This window comes from Neodiprion pinetum, chromosome 5 (assembly GCF_021155775.2).
Source record: "Neodiprion pinetum isolate iyNeoPine1 chromosome 5, iyNeoPine1.2, whole genome shotgun sequence".
Lineage (NCBI taxonomy): Eukaryota > Metazoa > Arthropoda > Insecta > Hymenoptera > Diprionidae > Neodiprion > Neodiprion pinetum.
In genome coordinates, this window is record NC_060236.1 from 38,791 (window position 1) to 60,183 (window position 21,393).

The 21,393-nt window shown below is 40.2% G+C and overlaps 1 protein-coding gene across 4 annotated transcripts; it reads right to left on the reverse strand.

Moving 5' to 3' along the window:
• Positions 1-4,118: 4,118 nt before the first annotated feature.
• On the reverse strand, positions 4,119-21,308 carry corn (cornetto). Of its 4 annotated transcripts, none has more exons than XM_046627862.1 (11): positions 21,073-21,308; positions 13,548-15,260; positions 12,197-12,309; positions 10,623-10,763; positions 10,425-10,522; positions 10,118-10,301; positions 9,520-9,748; positions 7,469-7,719; positions 7,092-7,303; positions 6,778-6,966; positions 4,119-6,640 (listed from the first exon to the last, which is right to left on the reverse strand). In XM_046627862.1, exons 2-10 carry the CDS (start codon positions 15,244-15,246, stop codon positions 6,819-6,821), a joined length of 3,075 nt encoding a protein of 1,024 aa, XP_046483818.1. In that variant the 5' UTR covers positions 15,247-15,260; positions 21,073-21,308; the 3' UTR covers positions 4,119-6,640; positions 6,778-6,818. The 4 variants fall into 4 exon arrangements, with proteins under 4 accessions (XP_046483818.1, XP_046483819.1, XP_046483821.1 ...); XM_046627863.2 differs by lacking the exon at positions 21,073-21,308 and adding an exon at positions 20,840-20,992; XM_046627865.2 differs by lacking the exon at positions 21,073-21,308 and adding an exon at positions 16,588-16,666.
• Between the last annotated feature and the right edge of the window lie 85 nt (positions 21,309-21,393).

Here is a 21,393-nt window from a genome sequence, read left to right on the forward strand (position 1 = left end):
GCATGAGCATGGTGAAAATGAGACAAGTAATTATGAATAAGCTTACTATGTATCATACATAGAAGATAAGATAGATAGATGTAAAACTGATGTCAGTTTCATACATAGGTATATATATTGTCGATCTTTAAAAAGCAGTTACGTTGAGGGATACGCATACCTATAGAGGAAGGTAGGGCAGCACAGGTCTGTGTGGCAAGATACCGGTAGACCAATAAAAATTTACCAACTGGTATTTCGTTGTCCTGGGGAGTATTGCAAAATGGTACGCAACATGGTCTGGTTCACAGCGACAAACAACCAGTAGGGTCGGGCAAGACCTGTCAGCGAAAAAAATAAATAAATCGCAGTTCCGAGTCGAGATGACTGAGATAAAACGGAATGCAGCGTATATTCGCCAAAGAACGATAAAATACCGGATTGTTCCGGCCCGAAAAATGCGCATCTCGGTAGTAGTTATGTTCGGCTACGTGAGAAAGAGACTTTTTCTCCTCGGAAATTCACATGTGTCGGCCTGAGACGATGCATCATACATGTATTTCGGCGAATATTTGCCCAAAATGAATGTAAAATGGGTTTTTGCTCTTTCGCTATAATCTATTTGCTGTAGCGGCATATACCTATAATATATTACTATTAATGTATATGAATAAAAGCTCAAGTTGTAGGTAAAGCTTCATCAGTCGGAAGTAAGTTCCATAGTTACATTTGTACCATTTGTACTGAATCTTTATTTTTATAAAATTGTTACAGGTAGGGCTGGGTCTACCCCACCCTCCTGGTTGTTTATCGCTGTCAACGGAGCCACGCGTTGCATACCATTTCGTATTACTCGCCTGGACGAGGAACCGCCCAGTTGGCCAACATTTATTGGCCGGCCGGTTGTGCCTCACAGTCCGGTGCTATCTCACCTTCGCCTCCTGCGTAAAAAATGCACGATGTGAATGAATCAATGATCCGTAACTTAGTTTCGGATCTTCGGCACGTACAATCGCTTGGACAAAAGTTATAGTTTGGTATTTCGATGATGTCAATAACCGTGCCTGGTGAAAGATTCGTGCATCCGACATGATATCGTATAATAACATATTCTGGAAAGAACACGCAGCGAACAAGGGCAAGGCGGCCAGAGGCAACGGGTCGCAGTAAGTATGGAATGGAGCGGTGGCAAATGGCAGAAGAACGGGGAATCGAACTCTGCGTGGGGCCATGTCAGGACGTTGCCCTCTCGCAAATCATTTCTCATCCTACTCGCAGCCGTTATTCTGCAAGTCGCATGATGCTGTGAGATTTACATTTACCGTTTCCTTTGGGTCTGGCAAAAAATCGCCTATCCCGGCTGCATGCCACAGTGACTCGTGTTGAATTGTTTAACGAATTCGAATTATCGATATCCGCGAAACGGTATACCTATACTTGCAAATGTTGTGGTGCGTAGCCGAGACCTGAAGAATTTTTCTACCTTACTCCAGGCTGCTCCGGGCCATGCATGACTCCTGGGTTCTTGAACTCACGGAGCTGGTTGATCCACTACGGGATGTAGAGGTGGGGTGCAGGAGTGGGATGGGGTGGGGATCCCGGTTGCACCGGAATGAAATCAGTCTGATGAGGTTTCCAAGGTTCGTTAGAACAATTCGCGTCGATCCTTCGTCCGATCAGGTCGTACACTGATCAGGTCGTAACTTTGGACATTCTTATCACGAGTTGGCGAGATCTGGCTCAAAAGTACGTTGACATGATTAATACGACTATATTCAAATCAGCCTTCATTTTGCTGGCCTTGCTGTATCAGGCGATGAGTCACCCGTTAGATACGGACGCGGGAGTTGAATCTTCCAAATTCTCGGCGGAAGAGATAACGGCGATAAGGCCAAGCGTCGGGGGTGATCATTACGATCAACGACAAAACGGAACGAAAAATTTTCGCATTCACGTCGACGGCGTCGTTATCGTTGTGGCCCCGGCGGAAGCGCTTCTCCTCCCTGGAGAACTGGATCCATCTATACTCGGTTTTGGACAGGAGGGAATCGACGCCCCCTTGAAGCCGGAAACTGCGACTACGGAATCGCACAAACCATTAACGGTCGAGGAGACCCAAAAGCCGATTAAAAAAAAATTTATCCACAGGTTAGTCATTCGATTTGCACAACTGCTGTGCTGCGTGATTCTTCCAGGGACGGGGGGACTGCATTTCTCCGCGTGCAGAATATTTCCAATATGTGCATGACCCGAAAGTGAACTTTTCTCGTGCATATAATTAGTGTCTGCGTGCTCGAAAATACCTATTACAGCAGCTCTCCCATTCAGCTTAAATGACAATAATACACTACCATACGATATCCTCTAATGGTTAAAAAATGTTTTTGCAGTCACAACTTACGACTGAGCAGCCTACTCGGACCAATTCTACGGAGCATTTCACCTTAAAGATGTCGATAGTCTGGTGTTGATGCACCCGATCAGTTGCCGTCTTCGCGAGTAATTATAAATATCCGTCATGGTGTATTGTCAAGGCGTGCCGCAAATCGTGAGTGTTTATTGACGGGGACATCTGACACAGACGGTAGAGGCCGATCCACACCGCTCAACACGGCGTAAGGATTGAAATTACCCCGAGCAACCTGTGTCAGCGGTAGACTTCATCAACTACTCACGATACACTACAATTTTTGTACCGAATAGATTCTATACGCATAGGTGTCAATGTGTAACTGAAATTCGAAATAAATTTGTGAGCATATTCAATACAGTAATAGCAAAGATTTTGTATTTATTATTAGTACATACCTCTTACACTTACAGCGTCATTTATTGAATACCTATACTGGCCTCGAGTCAGTGTAAACGATGGGGGCGACGTTAACTGGAACCCGCATAAAACGTTTCTCTCTCGTTTAGGAGTTGGACGGCTGGTATTCTATAAATGACCCTGTATGCATACGCAATATAAGAATACCTGAACCCAGCTGGCCGAATTTTGAATTATTTTACGGCAAGGGCGGTCCGCTCCTGCCCAACCGAATGCTGGATTTTATTTCTGACGACCATGCAACATCAATAAAGCGGCAACATGTGTTCTCAGCAATTGAGATGATTTCAGATTGACAATAAACAGACTGTAATGTACTAATTAAAGCAAAATATTATATTCCCCCTGATATTGCCAGAAACTTATTGCACTTGACCGTTCCGCCTGGTTGCGTGGATCAGGTTTTCCATGTCTTGCCGCATTTTTCCCGCAAGCTATTGTCGCCCAAAGTATTTCGCTCGAGCGTCTCCAAAATACCTATATCTAGGCGGTTATCAGCAATCTGTTATACAGGACCGTCTCGAACCAGCCTGCAGTTATAAAAAGGTCATCGGAAGATCTTGCCTCGATAAGAAGCTTGCCTATTTATTAACCTGGAAGGTAGTAAAAAGGCGTCCGGATGAGCTTGTAATTACCAGATTCATCACACCTACTGCAGATTCAACTTGAAACAATTTTAAGAGAATTCCACATCTATCGCACAGTTATTCGAATAATGCCAACTCATTTAGGGAATTACGAGGTGATCAAACTAGGCAGGCGTAGACATTAGACGGTAATTAATACGCTCGATTCTTATAGCGTTGGCTGACCTCGAAAACTGATTCATGGTGACACTTATCAATAATCAGGTATGGCCGTAGTAATTTTTGCAATCGTGTAAAAGGTTGTTCGTAAATTACGTGACGTATTTAGGAATCCCTTTTTAGCCCAACCCCCTCGTGTAAGCACGTCAGAAAAAAATTTAGAACTTCCCTCTACGCAGTGTGAATCAGTGGTACTCTGAGGATACCGATAGCTTTGTTACAGGCAGACTCTGACGCGCCGTTTCCAATAATATTTGGCAATCACCGTGAACGTTTGTTTTTGTTTATTTATATTTTGATAAATCACGTATACAAACATTAAAAACGCCCTATAACCCCGTACCGTAACAAATAATAAATAAACTGGTTTGACTCTCCCTCTCCCACCCCGCCTCGCCCCTAAATTTGTTACGTAACTTCAATACGGCCCTTAAACAGATTGAACACACACGCAGGCATGCACACACATTCATCTAGCGGATTAAAATTTTGCAGCTATAATGTTGTCTTTTGCATCTCGTTGCACGTTTTATTTGATTACACATTAAAATACAATATTTACCACTATTTGGCATCAAGTTATTGGCTGTGTATAAAAACATTTAACGCTAGGATACAGTGTAACGGTATTTGGATTCGTTCTATCACATTTTGTCCCGTTCGGGAATGGCCCGTCTGTAGTACACAGAATACAGCGCACGTATCGTAACTATATATATGATTAATTAAATAATTGGGGACATTTTTCAGGGTGTCTTTTGCGTGTGTGCCAGAATTATTTGTAGAGTAAGAATTTTGCTCTTTTCCGACAACGGTACAGTGGAATTAAAATAGACCTGTGGGCATTGGGAATTCCACGAATCATCCCGACAATTTTTCTACACAAAAGAATTGATTTTACAGTAAGTGAATTGGACCAATTCCTGAGCGTGTCAATTTCATACTTTTTACTTAACTTTGCAAATTTGTCGCTCTCTCCTCAGTCGCCAACGATGTAAAATGTACATTTTTTAAATTTCGCCAATCCCACTGAAGAACTTGACTGTGTTTGATGTTACTGATTCATCTTTTAATGCAATGTAGATCGTTTCGGACATGGCTGCAAATATCAAGGTAACAACCGATTAAAACGAGGGCACAGCGGTCCCATGACACGACAACGACGACCCCGATCCGCGCTGCGAAACTTGGTACATTTCTTAAAAGAGGAACTTACATTTCGTACTGAAAATAAGTTTTGAAGAATTTACCTGAACAACGTTGAAATGCGTAACATACTTTTTGCGAGTCAACTTATCGGTGATCTTGTTTGTCTGACAGTGCAAACAAGGACAATTGAGTGTGTATGAAAGTGAATAGAGTTGTCAACATAAGGTCATATTTATGCCTAAATTTTCCCGTCATTTGTGATCTCGCAGGAAACGCTGACAGATTAGATTTCAGCTGTGAGGGAAAGCGCAAATGTCAATAACCGAACAATGTCCATTAAACCAAGGGCTTGTAAGGCTCTTGCAGGTTTTTCAGTGTTTGGTATGTACAACAATAAACTCTGCGATCGATATTAGTTTTTTGATTTCCGAAAGTCTACTAATAATTTGCAGAAATTCCCATCTGCATATCGTTCGCTGTAATATACAGGTATGCATGTATACATAGGTGTGTATTACGTCCGTTCATACGGTAAAATATCTTTGGTTTATCATACCTAATTACAATATTTGGAAAAAAAAATGGAGAAATGATCGTATATCTAGGACACTTCGATTCAAAAATGTGAAAAAGTTCAATTGCTAGAACAGAAAATATTTTTCATCAACGCGTCTGCAGAACACACGGTGATCAACAGTTTTCGATGCACCTTTGTTATACTGTGGATATTTGGTGAAATGTGCCCGTCCAGGATGGTTGAGATTACGAGCAGTAACCGCTGCAAGTCGATCCCTGGGTCGATGACGAGGGTCCGCTTTGTCACATATAGGTGGTTCACGGTACGTACAGGGTTACACGAATTATCTTAACTGAGATCTCAATAGTTTTCAGTACCCACGAAAATAAATTTACAATTCCAAACGTTTTGTTCTGAATCAGGGGGAAAATTAATGATTGGAATAGGAATGAATAAGAATGTTTTCGAATACGAATTTGAGTGGTCTGTAAAAAAATTTTTTATACAGTTTCAAAATGCAGCCGAACGTTGATTACCTAATAACAATTGATGAATGAGTGAATGTTATAATTGTGCTAATTCGTGTCAGCTAGGAACCAGGTGACATACAGCGGGTATCCGAGTTTCGTTATAACTCTATCGCTACCTTTCAATTTATGTGTTTCAAACGTTGGGTTCTTCAAAAAATGTGCTGCAACACAGTGTGATCATGAATTTGTGAAGCGTGTAAAGAGGAAATCAACTATTTTATGCGAGCACATATATACGTATAGTCAATGTTTAGACAAGGAATCTATAGATCAGGCGCTTTAACTAGGGCCGATTTTCACCACTGTCGTCAACTAGTTTGCCGCATGATTAGGCTGTGGCTAGCCGTAGCATTCATCGTATTTTTCACAGATCTGAACCATATTGATAACTGTAGTAAAGTGGATGTCGCATTTATTAATTATTATTAAATCCCTACTCATTCGGTAATCTCGAATGAAATTTGGTAAGTTATAATTTTAAATTTCTCGTATTTTCCGACTGACTAGCATGATTGATAAGTTCAGAAGTTTTATCGAGAATTTTTGGTTTTGAAAAATAAAGTGATTAATGATTTAGGTTAGATTTTTTGATTGAATATGTACACGCGTACAGGCGTTCATTAACGGACCAGAAGTTACGGAAAACTAAGAATCTTAAAGCAATTTTCCATATCGTTCTCAATAACGCATTAATGATAAGATTAGCCGAGAAAGAAAGTATAAGTGTTTCACACAAAATAGATATTATTTTTACAGCTAATTTTGCCCCTCAATGTTGCTTCCAACGACGTGTAGCCGGTAAATTCTTAAAGTGTCCGCAGGCTGGAGACTACTCAAAGAAAATCAAAGAATGTCAAGTTCATAGAATTTCACGTCAAACTCAGAATTTTTCTGTTAATTTACAGACAACAATCTTATGAAAAGTACTACAGAATGGATTGAACCCGCTTGAAAACAACAGATTACCTTGAGATTAGTAATTATTTTAGAACAATGTGTCCGTATCGTTAACTGTGACAACTTTGATTGACCATCATTTTTTTTTCACCAGTCATGTTAGGCAATGGATTCTCTGATTCACAGAGATGGCGTGCTGGCTGTTGAACCTTTTCCAATTCCCCAACAAGCAATTCCAACCTACATTCCAGTTCAGACCTAAGCAGAGTAAGGGCAAAAAATTTACATTGACCACCATCGTGAAGGGTAGATTATACAGTCTGTGATAAGGAATTCCTAATCTATGATACAGAAATTAGTAGGTTTTAACAGAAAATGATTACTTTTCCTCCCTCAACTCTTGTATGCACGTATCATTATCCAGCTGTATAATTCGGAGAACTTTCAAAAGTTTAGTGACAAGATTGTCAACATCAATCACTTGATCGACAAGAGAAATAGCTGGACAATAATCTGTAAGAGGTCCTGGATTATCAGTGATGCCAGTCTCGGATTCGCTCAAGGATTCGCATTCATCATGTTCTTCAACTTCCACCTAATTCCACATTGATGCAAATCAAAACGTGACCAATAATTAATACTTAACATATATAACACTGTCAAGTATTTTATTATAAGGAATTGCAACGACTGTTTGCAATTTAATAATAAAAAAAAATCAATTGTCCAACCAATTTTACATAATTCTCTTACTATCTACCTTACGGCGATGCAGAATAGCCTGTGTGAGGTTTGAGAGGCTAGTGGATTCATCAGCAAATCGACCCTGTTTAGAACTCTCTTCAAGCCCATTTTCCGTGGAACCCAGTGTTCTGCGAAGCGAGTCGCTGCTCGATACCATATTGTGGGTGTAAGTATCTGGCAAAGGAACATCCTCCAAGACACTTTCCATCATTAGACATGGTTCTGTCTCGAAATCCAACAGGTCGGATGACGAGTCTAAGCTTATTTCTGTCAATAATGCAGAAAATTGGATATCAGCAGCAGCTATGACATGTGTAAGGAATAACTGTTTAGAGAAGGCATAATGTACAGTTGATGCGAAATCATTTTCACGTGGCAAGGTAGCTGTGGGTTACCTACACTATGTTATTGGTATACATTGGAAACAAAAATTGACAATTTCGGATGACCAGACACCATATACCTGAAAAGAGCTACTCAGACGATGAGACTGGTCATTAATCTACAGAGCATGCAGATTTTCCGGTCTGAGAAATACAATACACATGAGGCGTACCATGCCGTTTCAACCGATGTTGGACCGTCACCCATTTGATTTAAACATTGATTTTTTACATTTCAGTACGACTCTACCGAAGATACGACGTTTTTCAAATTTTTCAATGTATCCTTCAGTAAGAAATGGATTCTTTTCATTTTTGCATTCTTTGTAGTCTGGGCTCAATGTTCCTGAAATCTAGGGACCTACAGACCTTGTCACTCGATCATATACTGGCCTTCTGGCGGAGGATGATGTGTGATATTAACTAAAGCCGGTCAATAACCGAGGGGTGGTACAATAGGTCCTACCTGACAATGAATGCCGTGATATTAGGTATATCATAACAAATTAGATACCTATACAGTTGCACCTGTGAATGACTATTCCAGTGAAAGTATCAAGCTTACACTATTTGAAAATGCAATTTTCTTGAAAAAAAAGGAATATATTATATTCTGCCTCTAATAATGTAACTCTGAATTTTTTTTAAAAATAGGGATATTTTGCAGCCCAAGCATGAATTTTGAGATCTTGTCGGAAGCAGTGATTCTGGTCGCACCAAATATATGAGCATTTACAATTGTAAAAATTGATAAAATTCGGTGACATTGTTATGTTTGCAATCTTCACTTTGCAGGCTTTGTAGTCAGTTTGGAAGAAAAATTCTGGACTTGAAAAATCAGTAGTCTAGAAGTAATAACTGACAGAAAACTGTGATCAACTCCAGAACTTATAATTAATCGAGAACATTTTTATTACTTTACTTTCGATACACTGTGTTTTCTAAATTCCGTTGAAGCAGAGTATGACCTACGATTAGTGATAACTTTGCCATGTTCACCACAGTTGATACAAATGAGAATTTTGGATTCCTGGGATAGACTTCGCCGTGTCAAATCGTTCCAGGAATGATCTCGTATATTTATATTGTCACACCTAGGGTTGTCGGTTTTCTGGATTACTAATTTCCCGAACCTAGAATTTTTCCTCACAACTGACTGGAAGGTGTGGATTGCGTACGATTTAATAACCATTTCGTCAAATTTTGACAATCGTAAATGACTATATCTTCAGTGAGATGAGAATCACCACTTCTGACAAGGTGTTGAACTCGTTCTCAGCTGCAAAGAATTCATTGATGAAAAAAAAAATGTAAATTCTGTTATCAGTGGTGAAATATAAATTTATACTGTTTTGTAAAAAAAGGGCATTTTTAACAGTAGATAACTTTTGTTTTTCACACACAGCAAAATAGTAATTCCAAGGCACAACTTTATTGTCCTGCAAGTTTTTATGATACTCAGTCAAGATTGCCAGGTGCAATCTAGTTTTCGATGCAGGACCGTGCAAAGATCGAAAAGATGATGAAAGAAAAATACTTCTTGCTCTAGGATGATTTGATAGTGGATTCTCATTTTGAGTAATACTACAACATAAAACACAAAGTCCAAATCTAACGTGATTAGAATCAAACATTGGTTGAAACAGCTTGGAATGCCCCATATGCGTCTGGTAAAATCACTTACCCTTGTGCAATTGCTTCAAAGCGGGTTCAATAAATGCAGGTTTTCTATCCGCAGGTTTTCCAACAAACGGATGTGTTGCTGCATTTCTGATAGCACCAATAACCGCTGATACAAAGGAACCTCTCTTTGGACTTGGCGTGAACTCTTTGAGACTTTGCCTAGAGCTAACAGGGCTTGACTCGACACTGCTGTTACTACAACTGTATGCTTCGTTAATATATATGACATCCTGAAAATTAATCCATACGGTGTGGTTTCGTAAAATGCAACCTTGATTTACATCTAGCACATAAAAATCAGTTTTCGAATCACCTACTTGTTGCTTGTTGAGTTCTTGATGAAATTGCAAACAAATTGAGAAACTGCTGTGATATTTTTGTTACGTACCCAATGACTTTTTGGTTACAACTGATAATATTCAGAGATGGAAGCGGCATTATTTCGAACAAAGTGACTGGAAATATGCAAGAGTACAGAAAAGCTGCTGACGACTATGGGCGATCCAGAAGAAATGTAAGAATCGTGTTGTAAAATACTGTGCGTAGCATATGGCGTAATGTTACTCCATGTGAGTTTATTGTTTGTGATCAACCACTACCTCAAGATCCTTTTCAGAAATATTGTATGAAGTAACAAGTTGATCCACCAAAGCCTCCAGCCTCGTTCCCAATCCGGACAAGGCCACAGCCGCTCCGGATACCGCCGCTCCCTGACTCAAGAGCAAATCTCTGCTCCGTCTCTCCACAGCATTTAATTTTAGATTCATCAACAAGTTTTCTTGCCTGTCAAAAATTGTCAACAATTCAAATAAGACTGGAGGGATGGATAATGAAAGGGTTGAAACATATTAACAACAAAATGCATTCAACGTGTAGACTTTCATAGTTCAATGGTGATTTAAATACCTTCGTTGCTCGCTGATGCGTACCAGATGTTTACATTCTTCGATCTGCCTTCCTAGCTCAGAGTTGCTTCGTTTGACCAATTCGTCCTTCTTTTTTATCTAGACACGTAAAAAAATTTATCAACCATCACATTGTGAGCATTATAAATAAATTGCAAGGGTGACGAAGTTTAGTGATATATTAAACAAGATACAGCACCTCAGCTTCTGCATCTTTAAGCGCCTCAGCCAGTGTAGCCTTCTCTTCCTGAAGAAAATCTTGCATTTCTATCGATTCTGCTTCCAACTCTTGGTGCTGTTGCAGCAATGTTTTTTGCACAACCATGCTTTTTTCCAAATCCTTCGAAATTAATAAATAACATAACTAGAATATGATTGATGAAAACGAGATGCCCGGATGATGTTGAGGTTAGTATTGTTGGCGCAATGATGCATCTTAACGAAAAATAATTTTTTATACAACTTGAGGATTCTCTGAGACTTATTAAACCGTAATGAAGCATACCGTGCTCATTAGTGTGGTCGTTATTTGGAGTCAAAATTAATTTTACCCCTTCCGCCCTCCAAATCGGTTCGAAATACGTAAAAAGTAACACTGTCATTTTTTAAGATTTTTGAAAGAACACTTAACTCTTGACCTCAGGGGTTGAAGTTTTCCATTTAAAACACATGGGGTTTTCCTGCGTTTGGAGTCACTATTTTACTGTGGGCCTTAATATGTTTGTAAAATCCTAAAATTTTCAGAAATTAGTTTACAAGCATGCTGCTACATGGAAAAAATTTCCGAAACCCCTACCCTCAAAATGTTGTATAATATTACCATAATAATAATCATTGAAAAAAAATAAAAAAATTTTCCCAATTTTTTTCTTAATTATCTTCCTCGTTTTTTTTTTTATAAATGTATTTAAAATAGAATAATTTTCTACACGAGTTACAAATTCTTAAGTATTGACTGCTTTGTTGCATCTGGATGATTTTTTCGATATTCGCTTACCCATTCGCGAGCAGTCCTTGTCCTTCTCGCTCGACCACGACGCAACGCCGGAGGCATTCGTATTGTTTTTTCGCCGGTTTTTACTCACGGTGCAATCTCATTATCGGTCGGAAAATAATTCATATTCTCGCTGCTCTATAATTCACTCAATTATACAATATTTCGGTGCTATCTCAATTGATAGAGCTCTCGTATATTCGGCTTTCGAAATCGCACTATCGTGAGCACGATAGTTAGCACTATTTTAAATACATTTGTAAAAAAAAAACAAGGAAGCAAATTAATAAAAAAAAATTGAGAAAATTTTTTTTTGTTTTAATTATTATTATTATGATAATGTTATACAACATTTTGAGGGTAGGGGTTTCGGAAATTTTTTCCATGTAGCAACATGCTTGTAAACTAATTTCTGAAAATTTCAGGATATTACAAACATATTAAGGCCCACAGTAAAATAGTGACTCCAAACGCAGGTAAACCCCATGTTGTTTTAAATAGAAAACTTCAACCCGTGTGGTCAAGGGTTAAGCGTTCTTTTAAAAATCTTAAAAAATTACAGCATTACTTTTTACGTATTTCGAACCGATTTGGGGGGCAGAAGGGGTAAAATTAATTTTGACCCCAAATAACGACCACCCTAGTGCTCATACTTTGACAAGCCAACTTGTTCAAAACCATTCTAAAATTACAAGGTAATGATTTTTCTTCTGATGTTTTATTACGTCAATGTTACTAACTTAAACCGGATACTCGGGATATTCTTTGTACCTACTGACCCTATTCAACATACGGCAAAGGGATTGTAGGTCCTCGATCTCAATTTGCTGATTAGCGACGACTTGCCCGGATGATTGTATATGGGATTCCAGTTCCAGGAAGCTGTCCCCTTCTTAAATTGTACAACATAAATAGGTCATTATTATTGCCTTTGATATTGCATTAATGTATGGGGCAATGCGTTTCAACTTTTTGAGGCTGCTTCTCGCAACTAACGCTGTACTGCAACTATATTAGCATTTGACATTTCTCGTGCGATGCTTCTATATTCTATTATAAGGTATATACCACCAGAATATTAAGAGTTGTGTGAAAAATTATCAGAGTAAAGTATACATACATCCTGCGACCTACGGATACTCGATTACTTTTCATTACGCGATATCAAACTATAACTATCTATTGTGTAAATATTATTCTTGGATATGAAGGTCATAAACAAAAAACACTATTTTTGTGTTAACGTTTCAGTCCGGATGGGGGGCCCTCCTCAGAACAATTTATATCAGAACATCTGTCATGAACAGAAAAATTTTTATAAAGTTATCACAAAATTATATGTGAAAGGTTTATGTGATAAGCAGGATTGTTTGTGCTCATATAAGAGGAATTACCTGATGATGAACTGGCACTTACAATTTACGAGGAAAAAGAACGAACTAGTAGTAGTAATGAATGCACGTTAGAATAATCGAATAAACTCAAAATGTTCATTTTTAAAAAACACACAACGACTGCAATGCGAAACTCCGTGAAAATATAAGTATCTGTCTAGTCGCCACTTAAACTCAGAATACATGTTTTACCTTCTTGATGATGGAAATAAAAAAAAAATTCTTATTGATACATTAAAATTTGCACATATTTTACTCAAATGATTCTTTTTCGTACGATGATTGCAGCCAGAAGCGTTAATGGCTTACGTCCAATTTCAGGAAACAATGTTCCCAAAACTTAAACAGATTTCTTGAAATACAAATACAAGATTAAGGGCCATGTTCATTGTTCACTTCAAGGAACAGCCATTGCAAAGTAAAACATTATCAAGCTCAGAAGAAACTGTGAGAAAATTTAAATAGCAATGGCACGTGAGTCTCTGTGATACGTATAGTTGATGGAAGACAATCTTTAATCGACGAACGTATGTACAGATCCCTGGATTGGTTCTGACACATTCAATGCCACCAATGTATTCTGCTGTCACTTATTCAACATGTAAACCACATGCCACCGGTGTCGCTTTGAACATGCCAGAAGCAATCTATGGTTCTGTACAATCAGCTTAGAACCAGACTTACCATAAACAAACGGATAAATAAAAATCATGAAAAATATCAAATAAACTGGTACCTGTATGTTCTGATTGAGGGGTACCGAGCATGGCCAAAACCCTCTGAGCGTTCCTATCCAGTTCTCGGCGAGCAAACGCGTGATCAGCTTTTTCCTCTTCCAATACCCGTCGGACTTGGGCAAGCTCTATCTTTAATTTCTCATTTTCTAGCTGAGAGGATGCAGCCACTTCTGTGACTCGTTCAACTTCGGTTTGCATCAATTTTGTGTCTTTCCAGGAGCCTTCGGTCTGACAACTTCTATCCGATCTATCCACTCTGGCAGGATCTGGCATAGTGGCGACAAGTCCGGCAAAGACATTGTCCATGTCTGCTCTGGTCAGGCCAGTCTGCACACTAATTTCGTGATAAATGCGCGTTTTCTCTGCGGGTTTTATCCTTGCGTAAGAAGGTAGAGATTTGTAAGGCGTTGCGTCTCTCATGGGAACCGATTTTTTACCATTCATTCTATTCAGGCTAGCATCTCTGCTACCTGATCGACTTCTAGCCGCTTTATCGTTTGACTTAGGAACTGCAAATTTACTTCTATTTCTTCTAGGCAACGTGGCATATGTATCCAACGCTTTGTTATCTAAACTAGTGGCGATTTTGTCCTTGCGAACGGTTTGAGGCTCCATGCACGTTGCGAAATTTGCCCGTGGAGTGCTCGGAAGTTTTTTACCTTCGTCCAAAGGAGTGGATCCGGGAGTTCGTCCCCTGCCACTAGATCCCCCTCTGGATCTGGTGCCCCGTCCTCTTTGTGCCAAATCTTTATTAATTTCTGTCGTCAGCGCTGATGGCAGGGATTCGGGGATCGCTCTTGTGCGAGTTCGATGAAAGCCAGGCGTAGCACTTGGTCGTTGTGTAGCAGCCTGACGACACGTGCCATTTATCGGAGTAATTTCCTTGGCTGTATCTTTAAGGGAGGAGTGTTTTGTTTCTTTCGAGCGACCTCTGTCCCTGGATCCCGGCTGGAGTTTTGACGGAACGGTTCGTGGTGCAACAACTCGTGTTTTAGACCTAGGAGAAGCCACTGCTGGATTAGTCGAGGCGCTGGGCTTGACACGGGATGGTTTTTGAGGCTCGGCAACACCGAGCTTCTTCTTATTTGTGGCTGACGCTATGACGGTTCGTTTTCCATTTGCCCTCGTACCTCTGGCAGATATGCTTCCAGCTATGGAGGAACTTTCGCTGCCACCTTCGCTGGTACCTTCTCCCCCGGTGTTAAGCCGCAAGTCGTCTGGGAGCGTGGCACAGGGATCTTCGTAGACAGAGCAGCAGCTAACGAGACTCGAATCACACGACGCTTCGTCCAATCCCCCACAGCTACTTCCATAGTCTACACTATTTCTACTACGAACTCTCAGTACTTCCGTCGCACATCCTTCGACTCCACTATCACTCCCATCTTTACTGTCTTTGCTCTCCCCTGGAAATTCTTTAACCTCGGTACCTGCAGTCATTGTCAGCGATTCCTCCCCGTCGCACGTCGAATCACGAACTACATGTATTACAGTGATATTGAGATCGCTGTTCATGGTTTCGTCAGCATCGTCGCCGTCACCCAACAGCATTGTATCTGTTGGAGATGCAAGGTCCTCAGGTACTCCAGAGTCTTGCCTGGCAACAGTTTGCGTGAAAGGAGCGACGAGGGCGTCAATTTCGTTAGACAGTTCCATTGTGATATTCCAATGAACCAATTGGATGTATCGTTTATGCATTGCACGACGTCATCCTGCCAACAAGAGTAATCATAATGGCAGGTAAGTATATACATTTTGTGTAGTTTTGTGATCAGTATTTCACAATGACAACTATACGCGGTTGGCTGACAGTGCAGCATTAGCGAATACTCTGGATGAAATATGATCGTGATATTTTTCGCGTTTGAGTGTCAGTGTTGAATTATTGTGACTACGATCATGCTGCTGCAGTAATTCTCGAAGGTCGCAAACGCAAATACCTATAGGTATATGCCAACGTGATACGTTCCTATACAAGTGGCAATCATCGATTACCCGCAGTTGGTACAAAATACGGCCGTATTATCGCGTCTAAATGGAATTGGACATGAATTCACAAATATACCGTAGGTCATATGAGGAAACGATGAGGGACGTCTCAATGCAGAATTACCGCTATCTCAACAATAATTGCTCGATATCACACACGCGGAGACGTCGGGTTCGCTGCCACGGAAACTTTTCCCCTCTAGAAAAACTATAGTGGAACAGTAGAAGGGAAAACTATAATATATCTATACGATTCGATGCGCACTATTAGCGGGTCAATGCCTTGATGAGTAAAGCCATTATTACGCACGGCTACTTCTGTGTATGTACAGTAAATCCCAGTGTACTATTCTGGTTTTTCCTGAAAATTGTGCGCACCATTTGTGGAGAAGCGAAAAGTAAGGTACTGCAACACAGAGTTATCTGAGCAAATTAAAAAAAATGGTGTCATCAATTATACAAATTATAATATATATGTCTGAAAGACGATAGTTACGTGTAAATAGGTATGTATACAAACGTATAATGTCTGTAGGTGACGAACACTTGTCCAACTGACACACCGATTTAAATCCGTCGCCCGCATAACTGCTTCTCTCTCGCTGAAGGACTATTATGCGTTCAGCGACGGATAAATGACATTGCGAATATAGATCACTGATATTGTATAACTATTATTATACATATATCAGTGAGATAGATCATCGATGCAGGTATGTGCAGGTTGTTTTTTCTATATACTCATAGCCATCGCAAGGGCCCTTAGGTAAATTGAAATTTTCAATTTCACACTGAAAAGATTGGGCGTGACTCGTCTTGATGCACTGATCGTGAAGTATGGGGGAATTAACACGACATTCTTATAGGTGCCAAATTATATTCTATATGACGTCGGCACTTCTCGTAATAACGTACGGTGCAACTGAACCGAATAGACGAACCATGTGTACCTATTATACGTGGCTGTACATACGCGACAAAGTAATTACATAGCTACCTGCTCGTCGACACTCGGCCATCGCTGTTATACATAATCTTTGTGTTACTAACTTGTTTACCACATTCAAGCACAGAGTTAGCCCGGGGAATAACCAGCCTGATTCTTCGTATTCACTCGTAGACATCTGACCTCCGACAATCGGCCGTTCCAGGCGATATAGTCGCACGTCACGCAGAGATTTAAAACTATTGGTAAACGAGCCGTGTAACTGTGCACGTCGAGTAAACAACTATCGATATCGCCAATCTGTGAGGTAGGCAGACGCACGCTTGCATATACATGCGATGTAAATATAACGTTGGTAGATGACAGCGTGGTCCAAGTATTACCGAAGGAGAAAAATATACGCAACTGGCAATAAACGAATGCCGAGGACGAGAAATTGAAGAAGATTGTGATAATATAAAACTGCTCGACAATGACGATTACGACTGATACGAAAATGACGATGGAAAAAGCGAAAGAGTTGAAAGGTGACGGTCTCAGGGTCAAGCTGGAATCCAATGACTTTAAATTAAACATACGCGGCGATGGATGTCAGGTGACGGTGGCCAAAAATTGCGGTAGTATCCGCATTGTCGGTGACGGTTGTTCGGTGAAAGTGAATTTCAACGACGGTGCAATAAAATACGAAGGCGACGGCGGACGGATATTTCTTGGAACGGGCTCGAATATGGAGTCGGTAAGCTACGTAGGCAACGGCGGTAGAATAATTAGTGGCAACAGAGGAAACAACAGGAGAAAAGAGAAGTTGGTAGAAGCAGATGTAGGCGGCGGGAAGAGCGATGGTAAAGGGTGTGCCCTATCGCACACAGATACGGAGCTGGAGAACACAAGCAACGAGAAGAAAGAGAGAAATGGCAAAACGTTTTCGAATGCTCAGGAAAAAAGGTGGGAAAGATATTCTCGACAGTGCATGAAGAACTCGGTGGCAAAAACTTTCACCACTAATCAGAAAATCCCCGTAATTGTTAACGAGAACTTCGTTTATAGACATTGATCATTTTTCAAAGCTCCAAATCCTCCTCCCCGGCGTTGGCTGTCAAGTCTTCTAAAATGCAGGTTTAGGAAGTTTTAGGGTCGCAAATTTTTAGCAGAGTCTTACGTACACTACGGGTAAAGGTGAAAGGGTGGGTGAAGCTTTGTTGAGAAAACGTTGGGTGATCGAGTTTACGGACTGGTTAACACGGCTCGGGCAAAAATCTATCTGCCAGTACCACAATATCATCGATGAGTCAGCCGCGCAAACTAACGATAAATATTAAAAGGTATAATAGTACGATAAATACACCAGTGAATCAACGCTTGAGAAAACCACCGGTAAATGAACAACTGTGTTAAAATCACTATGTATAGCAATCACACCACTCACTGCCTCGAAGCCGAGTATATCATATTCGCGCGCGCGCGTGCGTGTGTGTGTGTCAATGTAGCATTTTTTTTTCCTTTATTAATAAACAATAATACATATTTCATATCAAGAAGAAAAAGAAGAAAAAGGAGAATGACGAAGTATCATAGGTGTAGATATTTGTGTCTCGAACTGCTGGTGATTATTTGATAGATTAAGAAATTGAAAAGAAGACCGATCCTTCAATTCTGAGTGTGAGGGTATTTATGTAATACTAAAGTCCATGAAATTCGGCATACCTACACATAATTTATACCCATGAATGCCAAAGTTGAGGCCAATTTGAAAGAAACCAAATGTGTCTGAGCTCGATAAGTGCTGGTTACTATAGTTAGTTAATATTCTGCGTACAAATTTAATTTTTATAGATGTTTGTAATTGCACACATACTTATTATCCGACATTGAACGCGACTTTGCCTTCGTGACGAGTCAAGACGAGGATACAAACGTGACGCAGGCGAGATGACGAATCGTTAATTTATACCTATGCTTGCAGAGAAGATCGGTGAATTTGTACTCGCATTCCCAAAAGGTCGTATAGTTTTAAATAAAGTGTAATTTTTAAGCAGAACTTGATGGCTTCAACTATGGGTTTTGACATCGTTTATTTGCATTTAATTGATATATGATACAGTCAAGTGTATTACAACATCTGTAGAGTAAAAACCTGAATTACCAATAGCATGTTTTACGGATAAAGTAAGATTACTACGCATTGTCTATGCACTGACTTTTACTTTGCACATGACAGATTGAGATATAAGTCCCTTTTTGATTACACACGAGTCCTTGTGCGAGAAAAAACAGGCGATAGAGATTTGGTCCTAATTGCGTCAATAGCTGCATTTCTACCACGTGGTGCTAGCTTACTATACGACAGTAATTTCGTAATAAGCATGCGAATCAAACCATAAAACATACAGCGTCAAAAATTTCGTCGCCCATTCTGTTTGTTGGTTGATTAATTGAACAAAAAATGTCGAGAAGATTCATCTTGGCCGTGGAATAATTATCGAAACGCCTAAACCTATCTTCCGGGGCAAGTAACTGCATACGTAATCGTGTTATGGAACAATGCTCGTGCTGGCCGTAGCGGATTCCAATCGCAAAGGGCACTTGAAAATATTAAGAGGATCTAATTTTCTTTCTCCGACTGGCAGTGAAAGAATCGTACGGTGTACCAAGATGTGTAGAATAGTAAAAAAAAAAAGTCAAATCATATCAAAAAAGGTCCACGTGTACAATTTCTAATAAATAATTATAGAGTAAGAAGTAATTCTGCCACCTTAGTCGAACGCGTAGAAAATTGAAAATTGAAACAGAATTTCGCAAAGTAAACGAGGGATGGAGCGCAACTACAATCATATTAACAAGAAATCGGGTAGATAAATATAACCTGTACACATAGGTATGTGGCACCGGCAGGCCCCACCTCTCGTCTCGGACTGTAGCAGACGAGCGTGCGACATTCTTCTGGAGAGCATTTACCAGTTAAAATGACCTGCACACCCAAATCAAATCGTACTATTCCGCCTCGATTAGCGGATCATTAATGAGGTTGGCCACACTAGCAACTAACCAATTGTAGCCGCGCATCGAGGAGATGCGGCGTGTGCTGTTCGAGAGGCGTAAGTTAGACGCTGCTAGTGCTGCCAACCTTATTTCCGACCCGACTTTACTCAAGTGTGTGCATGGCGCATGTTGTACGGTATACTTGTATGGCTTCATTCGGCGTAAAATATATTTATATTGCCGTACAACAGATGTTAACAGGGTTTCAAACCCTAATGACGAAAGTGGTATAGATAAAAATGAAACAAACCTCTTACCCTTATCGCACAAGAAACAGAACCACACTAACAATAAATATACACAACACAAACGTGTGTACACATGCATATGCGTAGGTGGCGGAACCGAGCAGAAGGGAGAAATATTGGCCTCCTAATCATACCATATGATAACGTATAAATTTATACGCTTGCGCAGACTCAACTTTCCTGATGGTGTGAATAATAATACGCACGTGGCGTCGGTTGGACGTCAAAGCAATTCGTCGAACAAAAATGATCTATAATCCGTGTAAGAAGGAACAGGAACGATCTGCAGGGGACCATAGGCATGTACACGGTTCATATAATTATATAACCATGCCGTCAAGTTTAATAAGACTTGCCAGTCTGAGGCTTGCCTCGACCCTACACTGCGGTTTTGTTTGGCGAATATGTCATCTATTCGATATAAACAACGAAGAACTCGTACCGTTGTGCGGCTTTCAGTTGGGACCGAATCACAAAGAATCGAAAAATTCATTCCAACAAAGTCCACCAATGACTTCCCTATTACAACACATACCTTATATTTAATTAAAATACTTTCAATTCGGTTTATAAAACTCTTATCTGTGTCACGCAGATTTGTGAATGATAGCTGTGCAACAGACCACTCGTCCGTATAGGCATGTATATGCCATACGTGTGCGTATTATATGGTATGTCACGGAACACTATGGAGATGAACAGCGTCATTCACGCACGCACGCACACCTTCGCAGACTGCGCAGCCCCAGGGGCGACCAAACTGGCGACTTGCGACTTGCGATAACATTCTTTGGAATCACGGATTTGACATATTCACTTGCCGATTCGTGTACATCACAACTGTTAACAATGTTTTCATATAAACTCGTTAAGAAACATTGCCATACTACTGTCTTCTTTGACAAGGGATATGAAACGATTTTTTATTTAGCAGTTATGATTACACTTGACGCGACAAGGAACAATAATGGACAACTGTGGTAGTAGTACGTACGTACGAGAAACATTGGCACTTTGATTCGAAGGTAAATATTTATATGTTAATATACGGAGGATAAAGATAACTTACTGACAGTGACCGATGAAAATCCAGTTCATCAATTTCAGAAAACAAAAGGATCAGAATGGATCTGAATATACCCGAAATGATGAAAATCGCGCGACACTTGTGCATCCACGGATGCTACATTCTTACTCATATGCATACGTACATACATTGTATGTTATACACATGTATAACGTCACATAGCAGAAATATTGTATGTACATACGATCGATCGGCTTCGCAAAATTCTTTCTTACCTTAATTAATAGCGACTACCCGTCCGCGATGCGATTAACGTACAATGCAACTCCAGCGATTTTCCATGTTAGATTAAGCGCAATTGCAAATCGAAGCACGACACGAACACATTTCAGAAAATAAAAAATTCGAACTCAGGCAATTCTCCGGATCCTTGCTAACGTGAATATTCCCGTAAGTACACCGACCGCCGTACCGTATGAAACGCAAATTACGCCCGACTCGGCACAACCAGCGACGTCTACTGGACAAAAAATTGCGTCAAATCCGCCCGGTGAACAATTGGTAAATAGGGGACTAGCGCCCTCTGACAGGGGATA